We start from the raw sequence: 12912 nt of genomic DNA, 5'->3' as shown, positions 1-12912 counted from the left end.
CATTGAGTTTTGGCATGATACATAACATTATTTGCGGAGAAAAGCAAGTACAAAAATCAGGTGTAAATAAAAAAGGGTGTATCCAATGATAAATGAGGCCCCTGGGCTGTTGCTGAGCAGGATATGTGTGTAGCCAGCAGGGAGGCCGCAAAACACCAGGTTTCTATAAGGAGCAGTCCCTGTAGTGAGGGTAGAAGTATAGCTGTTAAGAGGTTTTTTGGTAGAAGGTCTCGCAAGACCACTATCAGGGCCCTGGTCAGTTGTCAGGTGCAGGGTAGGCTGCTAGTAGAAGTCAACCTTTTAGTGGTCCAATAGATAGGATATGGTACACCTGGTGGACCTGCTTAATCTTCAGAGGTGTGCCTGTTTTGTTTTTGATCTGCATCATATTTTGTAGGCTAAACAAAGTTATTTGATTTTTTTTTTTCTTCTTTTTTTTACCGAATTGGCCCTTTAAAGAAGTCAACAGGTCCCGCCCAAAATTCAATTTCCCCCAATGAAAATACCAGTTGCTTCTCAGGTCTCCCCAAGTTGACCAATCATTAACAGATTCCTCTCGGTCCTTCCACTGGATAGCTCTCCAACGTTTCTCATAAATAATCGTTTTATTTTACACCAACCAAGTACATGGGTTGGTAACTGGTGCTATAATTATAAAGAAACCATATGTGCAAAGGAAAATACGCGCTACGTTGTTGTAGCAGCGTGCGGTGGTTTCTGCCGTGACTCGGGTGAGGCAGCGCCGCCGGGGTGAGGAGCCCAGCCCGGGGAAGGGAGCTGCTCGTCAGCCAAGCTGGGGTGGACTAGAGACTGACTCGTGAGTCTATGGTGGACTGGACACAACGACACTCGGCTGAATTAGGAAATCCCCACTCGGGAGTTCATGAACGTAGCTAAGCTAGTCGCTAAGCTAAGCTAAGCTAGCCGGGTGCTACGGAGAGGAGCGCAGTAGCCTGCTGAGACTAGAAGCGGCAGACGGACGCGGTGGCCTCGCCGCTTTGCGACACCGCTCTCTGACATGCTCTCCAAACATTACGGTAGCAGGCTAGCCATCGTTTGCTAGCCTTTATTTGGGTAAAATTCCGCGTCTTTCCTCCGATCTTGGCTAAATAGACACAGAGTATAAGCCGCACCTTTTTGGACAACATCCCCTCACGGCCCCACGTTGGTGTTGAGGTGTGTTCGCACCACGGAGGATTTGGCATTCATGCTCCTTATCGAGGGCGGCATGGGGCGTTGTGGGTTTATCCAACTTTGCAAGCTAGGCTAGGCTAGCGGGCTGACTGGCTAGCTTGATCAGAAGGACTGTGAACGTCTGTTCTAAGTTTTAATAAGCCGATTGGATTTTTAGCCTGTTTAAACAAACGCATTAGCTTATTAACTCGAGGTCGATGTGTTGGTTTTATGTGTTTACTTGATAAATGTCGGGTTAAATGTGGTCGACGGATATAGCAGCCCAGCTAGCCAGCTAAGTAGCCCGGGTCGAGCCCTAATGAAGGAGTACAAGGTGGTCGTGCTGGGCAGCGGCGGTGTCGGCAAGTCCGCGCTGACCGTCCAGTTTGTCACCGGAACGTTCATCGAGAAATACGACCCGACCATCGAGGACTTCTATCGGAAAGAGATCGAAGTGGACTCGTCGCCCTCCGTGCTCGAAATCCTGGACACAGCCGGGACGGAACAGTTCGCCTCCATGAGGGATCTCTACATCAAGAACGGCCAGGGATTCATCCTCGTCTACAGTCTCGTTAATCAACAGTCATTTCAGGTAAATTAGCACCCAAGCCTTCCTACAGACATACTTCCGTTGCAGCTGAGGCTATGAAGACATGGGCCTTGGCACGATGTGGCTCTAATGTGGACAGTTTACACCACATGCCTTGATTGTAAACTTGGCATCAATCATGTAGTCTGGCCTGCTGATACTAGCTTGAATTTAGTATCTTGATCTTAGCCTTACTACCGACAAAATTAAGTCTGTCTCCAGACGTTCAAATTCTCCCACTAAAAGTTTGCTGATTCTTGAAGATCTCAACAGAGTGTAACGAGTTGACAATTCTGTCTGATATCAGGCTAGACACATGTATTCTCAACATTAAATATAGTCCAGACGTTTTAACATAGATCGCAGAACTGAGAATTTTCCTATTTGTCACCCACAATCCACCTCCGTGAGTTCCTCTCAGTGAGCGGACCTCTCTGTGTATGTCTGTCCTCTCCCCCAGGACATCCGCCCGATGCGAGACCAGATAGTCCGGGTCAAGCGTTTCGAGAAGGTCCCGCTGATCCTGGTGGGGAACAAAGTGGACCTGGAGTCGGAGCGCGAGGTGTCGGGGTCAGACGGACGGGCGCTGGCCCAGGAGTGGGGCTGCCCCTTCATCGAGACCTCCGCCAAGAGCAAGAGCATGGTGGACGAGCTGTTCGCCGAGATCGTGCGGCAGATGAACTACGCCACGCTGCCGGAGAAGCAGGAGCAGTGCTGCACCACCTGCGTGGTGCAGTGAGGGGGCCGGGGGTGGGGGGACCGTCCGCTCCGCACCTCTGCCTCAGGTGAGAACGCTGGCCGCTCACAACTGAAACCCTTATTTATTCAGGGAAGACAATTAGCCAATTGCACAACTCCAGTACTTCCTGAAATTAGACATGCTTCTCTATTTCCTGTCCTACACTATTGGATGAAGTGATTAATCAGGTGTGCCTGACTGCAGCACAATGATCAGGCACACCTGAATAATCATTTCATTCAATAGTGTGAGACAAGAAATAGAGAAGCATGTCTAATTTCAGGAAGTACTGGAGTTGTGCATATAGTGAATTGAGAGCAAGCTCTCTTATTCAATGCCACCCTGATTACAATAACAACACATACAAGATAGGTGTAACAAAACGACGTGACATCACAAATAGGAAGTCATAAGATCCCAGAAGAAAAAACAAGACTACATGTGCAACAATCGCCACTACAGTCTCACATAGTAGGGTTCAGTCTACTTTTTCACCATTTCAGTAGTGATAGGGTAACGGTCATCGTGTGATCTTGTTTTTGATATTGGCCGGACCCTCCAAGGAAGAGGAAGATCTGTTTTAACAGATTGTGAATAGATGCGTGTGTGTGTGGAGATGATAAGTGTGAACGCACACAACAGGGAGAAGGGCAGAGGAGGACATCAGGGTGGCACCAAAGAGACCACAATTACAGCTGTCGTAAGAGAGGGAGGGGGGGGTCGCTGCTCTGTGGAAACCGTTGGTTTAGCCTGTTATCATAAGATCACGGAAGGAATGTGGCGTGAAAAAGCAGACGGTCTCTGGGCCCAGGGGCGGAAGAGAGGGTCTGCAGCCAGAGTAGATTAGAGAGGAGGGAGAAACACAGCGGAGAGACCGACGCAGGAGAGACCTGCGGACCAGAGAGGGGAGATCCCAGACAAAGAAAGAGGAAAATGCGACATCCTGAAAATAAAAATTAGGTTCCAAAACAGGAAGCAGATTCCTGCACCATATAGGAACTAGACTACCACGCACGCACACACACACACACACACACACACACACACACACACACACACACACACACACACACACACACACACACACACGTATACATACATACATACACACACACACATACATACATACATACATACATACATACATACATACATACATACAGTGACACATTGACTTCCTGGTTAGGTAGCTTGTTGTCTCTTGGTGTCACTCCTAGAAATCATATCAATCAAATGTACATTTCTCAAACAGTGTTATATGCAGTCTATAACCAGTTATGTCTCTTGTAGCGTAACATAGGATACCTTTATTTTATTTTTTTATACTATCTGTAAGGTGTTTTGTTTTTGTGTCTCCTTTATCGTCGTAATAGATGCGTTTCACAGGATCTTCACAACCAGTTCCTGCTTTGATGACCTATGACCCCCAGTGACCACTAACAGCTCCACCACACTTTCTGACCACACAGCCGGTTTCTAATCTGTTCACTATGAGCCATCCCAAGAGAAGGGAGTCTTCTGAGCCTGTCCAGTTTTTTGATACCTGGACTGTGGAGCACAGCACACACACCGGGACTAGTCTGGCCTCCGCTTGGACCCGGGGCGTCTCTTCCAACACGGGGGAGGACATGCATCCAGGCGAGCGGTGAAAAGGGCCGTCGATGGATTTCTATTTTCTCATTCGGGGGTTGGGAAAGCTGGAGTCTGCTTGGGACTGCAGCGTCCCCTCTGAGCTGCTCAATCATTATTATATCCCTGAATTTTACTTTTTACTTGTATCATTTTATTGAATAAACCTGGTATCTAATTTCAAGTGATAACAGTTGTTATACAGGTTGGAGGCTGGAGGCCAGAATTAAATCAAACCATCAGAAGACCAGGATAGCTATGCTCTGCAAGCCAAGGCCCTTGGCCTAACCCTATTCTGTTTCCCTGGGCTGTGGGCCAGTCTGCCGAGAGGTGGTTCCCCCACCCAAGAGCTTTAGTTGAGATGAGACAACAGTGAAGCACATGCATGTTTGTTTTGTGACTACTGCTGTGTGGTTTGCTTCAAACAGGTTCCTGTTATCCTGCAAGTAACAGTCCTGCGACGATATGGTTTGATCCGGTTCTGGCCCAGATAATCTAACTTAACATGGTGTTATTCTTACCTTTTACTTTTTTTTTTGCTACGTTTGCTTTTCTCATAGCGTATTTATTAAAATCTCGAATTACATTGTTATTAGCCAATTATCGTTTATTTTATACTTGCCTTTGGGTTTGCTTTTGTGACTTTTTAGTATATTGTTTCTGAAGTTGAGAATTAACAAAGCCTTAAATAATTTCTGTCTTAACTTCTCTGTGTCTGTGTGGTTATTCTGTCTTTCTTGAATGCATTCAACTCAAACGCTGCTGTCAATATGTCATCGCATGTAAAATAGCCACTGAACAGTTATCAGATTTTTGGAAGGATAGCAGACGTTAGATGGACAATGCAGTATAAATATGGACAGAATATGGTCGTTTACGTTCTCAAATGTCTAGACTGCATATCCACTAGACTGCATATCCACATCCAAACCTGTAGGCGGCGGTGTGACGTGTCTTCCGGAAGAGCCAAATGGACGAACACATCACCGTGGCATGACAACAGTCTGTTTCAAAGTAGGTTAGCTAGTGAGGCTAGCTACTGTGCTTTACAATCATGAAGAGAGTATTTGTAACTGTAGGAACAACAAGCTTTGATGACCTTATTGAAAGTGTCATATCTCCCAGTGCCGTTCAAGTGAGTACCTTAAGTTGACAAGCGTGTGAAGTGACTCGGCAGCCGACGTTAGCTAGGTTAGCCGGCTAGCTTGACCGTCATGACCTCGATCATCTCGGCTACTGTTTCCCACTGACAGGTTTTGAAAGGCCGCGGATACGGGCACTTGGTTCTCCAGGTCGGGAGAGGCTCCGTCCTCCCAGACCCAGCAGACTGTCCGGGGATCACGTTAGAGGCCTTTCGATTCAAGGATTCAATTGCTGAAGATATCAAGCAAGCCGACCTGGTCATCAGCCACGCTGGTAGGCATATTATGATGTGGTTGGCCACATGTAAATCTTAATTGTGGAATTCCGCACATGGAAATAAAACTATGGGGGTTATATCTTGAAATGTCCATGTTAAAACATGACGTCATGTCACCTGTCCCTTTCCACAGATGAGGTATAGATCATGAGATGATTAAACCCCACTGTTCTACATCGCAGGGGCAGGCAGCTGTCTGGAGACCCTCGGTGAAGGCAAGCCCCTTCTGGTGGTGATCAACGACAAGCTGATGGATAACCACCAGTTAGAACTGGCCATGCAGCTGCACGCGGACTCACACCTGCTCTACTGTACCTGCAAGTCAGTCACTTTACAATAAGCAATGCTGTCAAGTCACAAGACTGTTTCAAATCTCTTTAGACTTGATTATAACAGTCTCGGATCTATTTAGACTTGGTTATAACAGTCTCAGATCTGTTTAGACTTGGTTATAACAGTCTCAAATCTGTTTAGACTTGATTATAACAGTCTCAAATGTGTTTAGACTTGAGTCTCAAATGTGTTTAGTCTCAAATGTGTTTAGACTTGATTATAACAGTCTCGGATCTGTTTAGACTTGGTTACAACAGTCTTTCTCTCTCTGTCCTTTTAGCACCCTCACTGAGACGCTGAGGACCATGGACATACGTGGTCTCGTTCCCTTCCTGCCCGGGCAGCCAAAGAACTTTGCCAGTTTCCTGGACAAGGCCATCGGTGTACCGTGAGACCGATAGCTTTGGTCTGCTTGATGTTCTGTTATGGGCTGGACAGCCTTGCCCTCCCTGAGCAGGTTCACTGACCTCTATCCCAAAGTGAAGTTGGACTACTGATCATGTCTGACAGATGAGGCATTCCACGTGTTGTGATCATGGGAGATGTATAGATTTGAGATTTGACAGGGAAAATGTAGTGTACATTGGCCTAGTTGAGCAGCTTGCTGCCTGTCTAAAAACTCATTTGTATTATTTCATATTATTAAGTCGTCTTGTTAATATAAGACTTGCAAAGTAAAACCCATCTATTTTGTTTCACTACTCTGTATTCTATTAAGTGTACAATTAATCACTTTATGATATTGTCTCAAATTGAGCCAATAAAGTGAATCGGCTTCTACTTTGCTTGTGATATTTATTCGTGTAGTAACAGTGGCAGGTTAGAGAGCAGTTTATTAGAGCATTAGCTAACAGTGGCAGATTAGAGAGGAGTCACTCTGAAAACAAACACCACATCCTGCCCAGTGGAGAAGGAAGGCAGAGGGAGTAGGTGGCAGAAACCAACAGACCAAGCTGACATGAAAGTAAACCTCAGATGGAGATCAGAAGCTGTGTACATCACAGCTAACATTATGACATCATAAAGGTTTGACAGTATTTAGAAGCTATTGAAGCTTTAGAATCAAAAGAACCTTCTTCAGCAGATTCTGTAGAGTAGCAAACTCCTGTGGCAGGCTCCTCATTCAAGGACTTGGGTTGAGTTTAAAGATGTTCATCTATATTAAACATGGAGGTAAGTCCTATCGTGTGTTGAATTCAGTCTTTACTTATTACAGTGTTATGATAGCCTATATGTTGAAGGAGAGAGACGTAAAGTCAAAATATTACACTATGGTCTTAAAACTTAATTTGAATAGCAGTGGATAATTTGCTTGCACAATATATTTGCTACATTCTTTCTATAATAACCTGTCTTTACAATCAAGGTTTCATGTATTATTTAAAGATATTGTAGATTAGACATCTCGCACATTAAACACATTCGTTTTTGAGGAGGGATAAGATGCTAAATGAACTCTTACCTTCCTGTCAGACAACGAGCAGTTTCTGGCCAACACCAGCTGCCCTGTGGCCGTCCTGCTGCAGTACCTGAGGTCCAGGCTCGGCCTGCCGGAGTCAGGTGGGAGCCTGGAGAGAGGGTCATAGCGGGGGGGGTTAATGAGGATGGCAGCGTCCGGGATTGGGCCTATCTGATGCAGTGCTATAAGGGGAGGCAAGCAGAAGCCGAAAGTACCATGACTTGTCATTTCTACGTTGAACGTCTGTGCTGAACTAAAGCCGGTATTCTGGATGGTGTGAGAGTTGGAGACGTGGGTAGAGTTTGATTTGGGGGCGTATATGCTGTAAGTGATGGGGGATCTGATGTTAAATATTTCACACGGCTTCTCTCCTGAGGGTGTCTGCTTACCAGCCGAGCGCGAAGCCAAGAGGAGCCTCCTGACTAATGAACGGTCATTACTGCTCTCATTACCACTGAGATTACTGGACCGCGTGACCACAGCACTGCGGTCGGCTTGAATACCGGGGGCTCTGTCGCTTACCCAAACTAGAATAGCATCCACCTCAAGCCATGGCTTAATCCGTGCCATTGACAGCAGCTTTCTGGGTGTTTATAATGATCATAGTTTAATAGAAGCTAGCTAATTGGTGTGGCTTAAATGAGAAGTTTTGATGATGAGATGTGAGAAATTAACCTTGTATTACCTCTTTAACTGTGTGCGCGTGTGTGTGTGTGTGTGTGTGTGTGTGCGTGCGTGCGTGTGTGTGTGTTGGTTTCAGAGCTGCTAGATCTGTGTGATGACAGAGGCGTCCTGAAGCTGCTCTTTCTGTCCCAGCAGCCCCAGGAGAGCTGCAGTCCTTTACTTCCCACCAGGAGCTCCTTCACTGTCTGCTCTATCAACAGTAATCAGTCCTAACCATAACCCTACCCGAACACCAGTCCTACAAGCTCCTTCACTGTCTGCTCTGTCAACCGTGATCAGTGCTGCTCTAGTCCTACAAGTATCCCCCTCTGACTCTCCTCTCTGACTGTGTCCCCTCTGAGTCTCCCCTCTGACTCTGTCCTCTGACTCTGTCCTCTCTGACTCTGTCCTCTGACTCTGTCCTCTCTGACTCTGTCCTCTCTGACTCTGTCCTCTGACTCTGTCCTCTCTGACTCTGTCCTCTCTGACTCTGTCCTCTGACTCTGTCCTCTCTGACTCTGTCCTCTCTGACTCTGTCCTCTGTCCTCTCTGACTCTGTCCTCTGACTCTGTCCTCTCTGACTCTGTCCTCTCTGACTCTCCCCTCTGACTCTCCTCTCTGACTCTGTCCTCTGACTAACACAAGGCACACATTGTATATAAAAACATTGCACATATACTGTATATACACACACAGTGAACAGCGTCTCTGCCCTTTGCTCCTGTCTAGTCCTCGCACCCTGTCTTGTTGTCTATCCATCAGTGTTATGCACCAACTGACCTGAAGAAATTGTTAGTATGTGTAAAAACCTACCTGGCAAGATAAAATCTGATTCTGATTATTAACTAAGAGAGGACAAGGGCTTCAAAACATTCCGAAGCAATCTCTAGCCTTTTAAAGTGTTGCTTTTTAATCTTATCAGGAGGCCAAAAGGATGGTGCCTACATTTCCATCACTCCCCTAGTGGCCAGTCCGGACCCTGCACTTCTCGGTAACAACCCACTCTGCTTATTCTCTGATCAGCTGTTGCATAGTCATGGGAGTGCAGGCGTTTGTGTTTGCTGTATGTTCATATTACCTTTATGCTGGCTGTGTTTTCTTCGTGTGTGTGTGTGTGTGTGTGTGTGTGTGTGTGTGTGTGTGTGTGTGTGTGTGTGTGTGTGTGTGTGTGTGTGTGTGCGTGTGTGTGTGTTTGTCAGAGATCTTGCAGAGTCAGGCTGACAGTCTGGAGAAGGCTCGTCTCAGACAGCTTCGCTCACAGGAGGAGCGCAGATCCACAGACACCCAGAACCAGGCCCCGCCCACACAGCAAGTCAGCGTGTGTGTGTGTGTGTGTGTGTGTGTGTGTGTACGTGTACGCATACGCGTGTGGTGCGCGCGTGCATCTCTGCCTGTGTGTGTGTTTGTCTATGCACTGTGCTATGTCTTTTGCCAATACTGTGGATAGCATGACAAAGCTGCGACTTGTTTGTGTCCCTCAGGTTAAAGGTCGCAGCCGAGTCGTGTATGTGGAGGCGCCTGACGAGGAGCCCCAGCGCCGCCTGGTGGGCAGGAGGAACAGACACTGAGGAGAAGCACTGGATATTACACCACATGATGAGACCATAAAGATCTGTTTTAGCTAACTGAGGCTGGAATGGATGCTCTGTTTGTGTAAGGATTTACCCATTTCTGAGGTAACGTGAAGGGTCATTGGTTTAGGTCAGGTCTTGTAGACTCTTGTAGCTGGACACATGTATATTATTTGACCAGACGTAGAGCCAGGAGAAGCCTATGATGGGAACAAGGTGTTTTGAATCACTGGTTAGCAGTGAATTAAGTTGCTATACCATGTCTTGCCACAAGGGAGAGCTGTAACAAGTCATACCAAAAAGTTGGTCAAACTCCTCTCACTGAGTTATCTAAACTAACCATGTTTTTAATGTGCACGCGTATCAAATAGACATATTTTTAATATATTTGATTTATGTAAGTAAAGTCTTAAGCACAAGTTATTATAAGTAATGTATTTAGCACAACCTCTCTGCCCCCATATGTACATGCTGCTTGGAAAGGAGAGGTGTTTTGAGATGGTCCCTTGAAATACATGCAAGTGACAAATGATGTCATTTTTTCGGCTTCAGTGATTGGTGGTTATGAATACCTGCTTGTTACCAGGCTTCAACCTGATGAAAATGTAAGGGAAATGAGTTTGGATGGGTCTGTTTGAATGACTGAGTTTGGATGGTGACGTGAAGGGATGGTATGAAATTGAGATTATGGGGACGGTACCGTATGAAATTGAGATGTTCAAGAGTTGGATCTGTAACTGTTAAAACCGTAGCCTGTATAGCTCAGCAGGTGGGACGTTTTTTTTTAATGTGAAATATGAAAAAGACAATGTTGAGTTGGACTATGGAAAGCAACTGTTACAATATCCGTGACAGTTGTTTTAGCCAAGTTTAACCAACATGGTGGGCGGCTCAGGGATGTTCCACAGGAAACAGTGGGTGAAAAGGCAACAAGTGGTTTAACTGCATTTGCAGTTCTGCATCATCTGGGTTCAATTGAGATGAATCTGAAATTGTGTTTCTGCACGTCTGCAAAGGAACCGGTGTCTGGTTCCTCAACCTGTAAACATTTCTGAGCTGGGGGTGTGAATCATTGACTTCCTTTTTAAGAATTCTTACAGATTGCCAGATTAAATAGTCTGAGCAGTTCTGTGGAGGGTAAATTAGCTTGGCGCGGGGGGCCCTTTGTTTTGTATGTCATTTACAACACCTGAGTTCAGTTGGGTAACACCTGAGTTCAGCTGGGTAACACCTGAGTTCAGCTGGGTAACACCTGAGTTCAGCTGGGTAACACCTGAGTTCAGCTGGGTAAATTCAGTTGGGTAACACCTGAGTTCAGCTGGGTAACACCTGAGTTCAGCTGGGTAAGTTCAGTTGGGTAACACCTGAGTTCAGCTGGGTAAGTTCAGTTGGGTAACACCTGAGATCAGTTGGGTAACACCTGAGATCAGCTGGGTACCACCTGAGATCAGCTGGGTAACACCTGAGATCAGCTGGGTAAATTCAGCTGGGTAACACCTGAGATCAGCTGGGTAAGTTCAGCTGGGTAACACCTGAGTTCAGCTGGGTAACACCTGAGTTCAGTTGGGTAACACCTGAGATCAGCTGGGTACCACCTGAGATCAGCTGGGTAACACCTGAGATCAGCTGGGTAAATTCAGCTGGGTAAATTCAGCTGGGTAACACCTGAGATCAGCTGGGTAACACCTGAGATCAGCTGGGTAAGTTCAGGTGGGTAAGTTCAGCTGGGTAAGTTCAGTTGGGTGAGTTCAGTTCAGCTGGGTAACACCAGACAGACAGAGAAGTTCAGCTGGGTCACACCACACCAAACAAAGAGGCTACTGATGTTTCCATCTGAGATTCTCATATTTGGTATTTCCTGAATTACAATGTTATTTCTCTTTATCAGATGTATTACAGAAGTATTATTTGCACGCTAGAAATTCCTGTCTTCCAAAACAATGAGATAATTCCATGAATTCAAACCACTGGCACACAGTTACACCATGCATGTCTGAAGAGCCATCTTAACAGCTGCTAAATGCTGTGAAAATTTAGGGAAGTCAGTTGAGCACCAAAGGTCACCGAAACAGTCTGGACAGTAATCGGTCATCCTGATAGCTGGAGAGTCCGGACTGTGGATATCTTTTTTGATTCTTACCGAATCCAACCCCAGTTCCTGTATTCATCATTCCAGGAAGTGTAACAAACTAACACAATGGCCCTTCACAGAAAAACAACTTGATTGGTTCCAATCCAAGTTGGCTTATTGAGAGCACATGATGGCTCCCCGCAACTCTACTGTGACATCACAATTAGAAGCTCACATTCAGCATTTCATCTGATAAAGCAATAAAGGAATGTTCCAACCTTCAGAATTTGAAATTAAATGACCCACCCTGCGCTCAATTGTGAAGAGGTTTCTCTCAATGCTTTGCATTCGATTAGGAGTGTGTTGGTTCAGGTTCGGACCAGCCTGTGAGCTGGTATCACATGATGTTAATGTAATATAAGAATAGGGCCTCGATCTTTCTCCTCTCCCCTTCCTTGCAGACAGAATGTAAATACGTTGCAAGTCATGACAACTAGGTTGTGGTTTTCCTTACAAATTGTATCAAATGCACCACAAATCAGTGGGTGATATATCAGGATGGACAATGAAACGATCTTGGCCGCCAACAGCTATTAGTGGCCCCGCTCAACAGTTTCCTCTGCCGTGTACATCCTAGTGTTTCTCTGTGTGCCCTCTGTGCTTAGAGGTGTGGAACAGTTTCTGCTGAATAATGATGCACCAGTACCACACTGGTTAAAGGCTGGTTCAGTAAGTGGTCCAGTTACACTGGTTAAAGGCTGGTTCAGTACATGGTCCAGTTACACTGGTTAAAGGCTGGTTCAGTACATGGTCCAGTTAGACTGGTTTAAGGCTGGTTCAGTACATGGTCCAGTTAGACTGGTTAAAGGCTGGTTCAGTACATGGTCCAGTTAGACTGGTTTAAGGCCAGTTCAGTACATGATCCAGTTAGGCTGGTTTAAGGCCGGTTCAGTACATGGTCCAGTTACACTGGTTTAAGGCCGGTTCAGTACATGGTCCAGTTACACTGGTTAAAGGCTGGTTCAGTACATGTTCCAGTTAGACTGGTTAAAGGCTGGTTCAGTACATGGTCCAGTTAGACTGGTTAAAGGCTGGTTCAGTACATGGTCCAGTTACACTGGTTACAGGCTGGTTCAGTACATGGTCCAGTTACATTGGTTAAAGGAGTAGTAAAGGGAAAATGCATGTTTAGCCCTGTTTTAAGGTTACTTATGATCATATACAATGGTTCAGATCAAAACGTTGACAACACTAGCACTTTTGAG

At 45.9% G+C, this 12912-nt stretch overlaps 3 protein-coding genes across 3 annotated transcripts; all 3 read left to right on the top strand.

Annotated features, from left to right (window-relative positions):
* Positions 1-754: 754 nt before the first annotated feature.
* Positions 755-4661, top strand: rap2c (RAP2C, member of RAS oncogene family). The gene is made up of 3 exons (XM_084449263.1): positions 755-1765; positions 2223-2547; positions 3875-4661. The coding sequence occupies exons 1-2, from the start codon at positions 1493-1495 to the stop codon at positions 2499-2501; spliced, it is 552 nt and encodes a 183-aa protein (XP_084305389.1). The 5' UTR covers positions 755-1492; the 3' UTR covers positions 2502-2547; positions 3875-4661.
* Positions 4662-5108: 447 nt separating this feature from the next.
* LOC311317796 (UDP-N-acetylglucosamine transferase subunit ALG13) lies at positions 5109-6653 on the top strand. The gene is made up of 4 exons (XM_084448911.1): positions 5109-5265; positions 5384-5546; positions 5733-5871; positions 6164-6653. The coding sequence occupies exons 1-4, from the start codon at positions 5185-5187 to the stop codon at positions 6273-6275; spliced, it is 495 nt and encodes a 164-aa protein (XP_084305037.1). The 5' UTR covers positions 5109-5184; the 3' UTR covers positions 6276-6653.
* A 378-nt stretch (positions 6654-7031) lies between these two features.
* Positions 7032-10017, top strand: cUnhxorf65 (chromosome Un CXorf65 homolog; the record flags this gene model as incomplete). The annotated part of the gene is made up of 6 exons (XM_084448617.1): positions 7032-7056; positions 7357-7443; positions 8103-8225; positions 8928-8996; positions 9205-9317; positions 9487-10017. The coding sequence occupies 6 exons, from the start codon at positions 7032-7034 to the stop codon at positions 9571-9573; spliced, it is 504 nt and encodes a 167-aa protein (XP_084304743.1). The 3' UTR covers positions 9574-10017.
* Between the last annotated feature and the right edge of the window lie 2895 nt (positions 10018-12912).

The sequence above is a fragment of the Borostomias antarcticus genome (genome assembly GCF_949987555.1).
Source record: "Borostomias antarcticus genome assembly, chromosome: 14".
NCBI classification, from domain to species: domain Eukaryota; kingdom Metazoa; phylum Chordata; class Actinopteri; order Stomiiformes; family Stomiidae; genus Borostomias; species Borostomias antarcticus.
Note: the sequence above shows the minus strand (reverse complement) of the source record. Positions and strands in the feature narration are given on the sequence as shown.

Coding starts and splice junctions, on each gene's coding strand:
- LOC311317796 (XM_084448911.1), top strand. CDS start 5,185: ATGAAGAGAGTATTTGTAACTGTAGGAACAACAAGCTTTGATGACCTT. Junction 5,266..5,383: donor TATCTCCCAGTGCCGTTCAA/GTGAGTACCTTA, acceptor TCCCACTGACAG/GTTTTGAAAGGCCGCGGATA. Junction 5,872..6,163: donor CTGCTCTACTGTACCTGCAA/GTCAGTCACTTT, acceptor CTGTCCTTTTAG/CACCCTCACTGAGACGCTGA.
- rap2c (XM_084449263.1), top strand. CDS start 1,493: ATGAAGGAGTACAAGGTGGTCGTGCTGGGCAGCGGCGGTGTCGGCAAG. Junction 1,766..2,222: donor TTAATCAACAGTCATTTCAG/GTAAATTAGCAC, acceptor CCTCTCCCCCAG/GACATCCGCCCGATGCGAGA.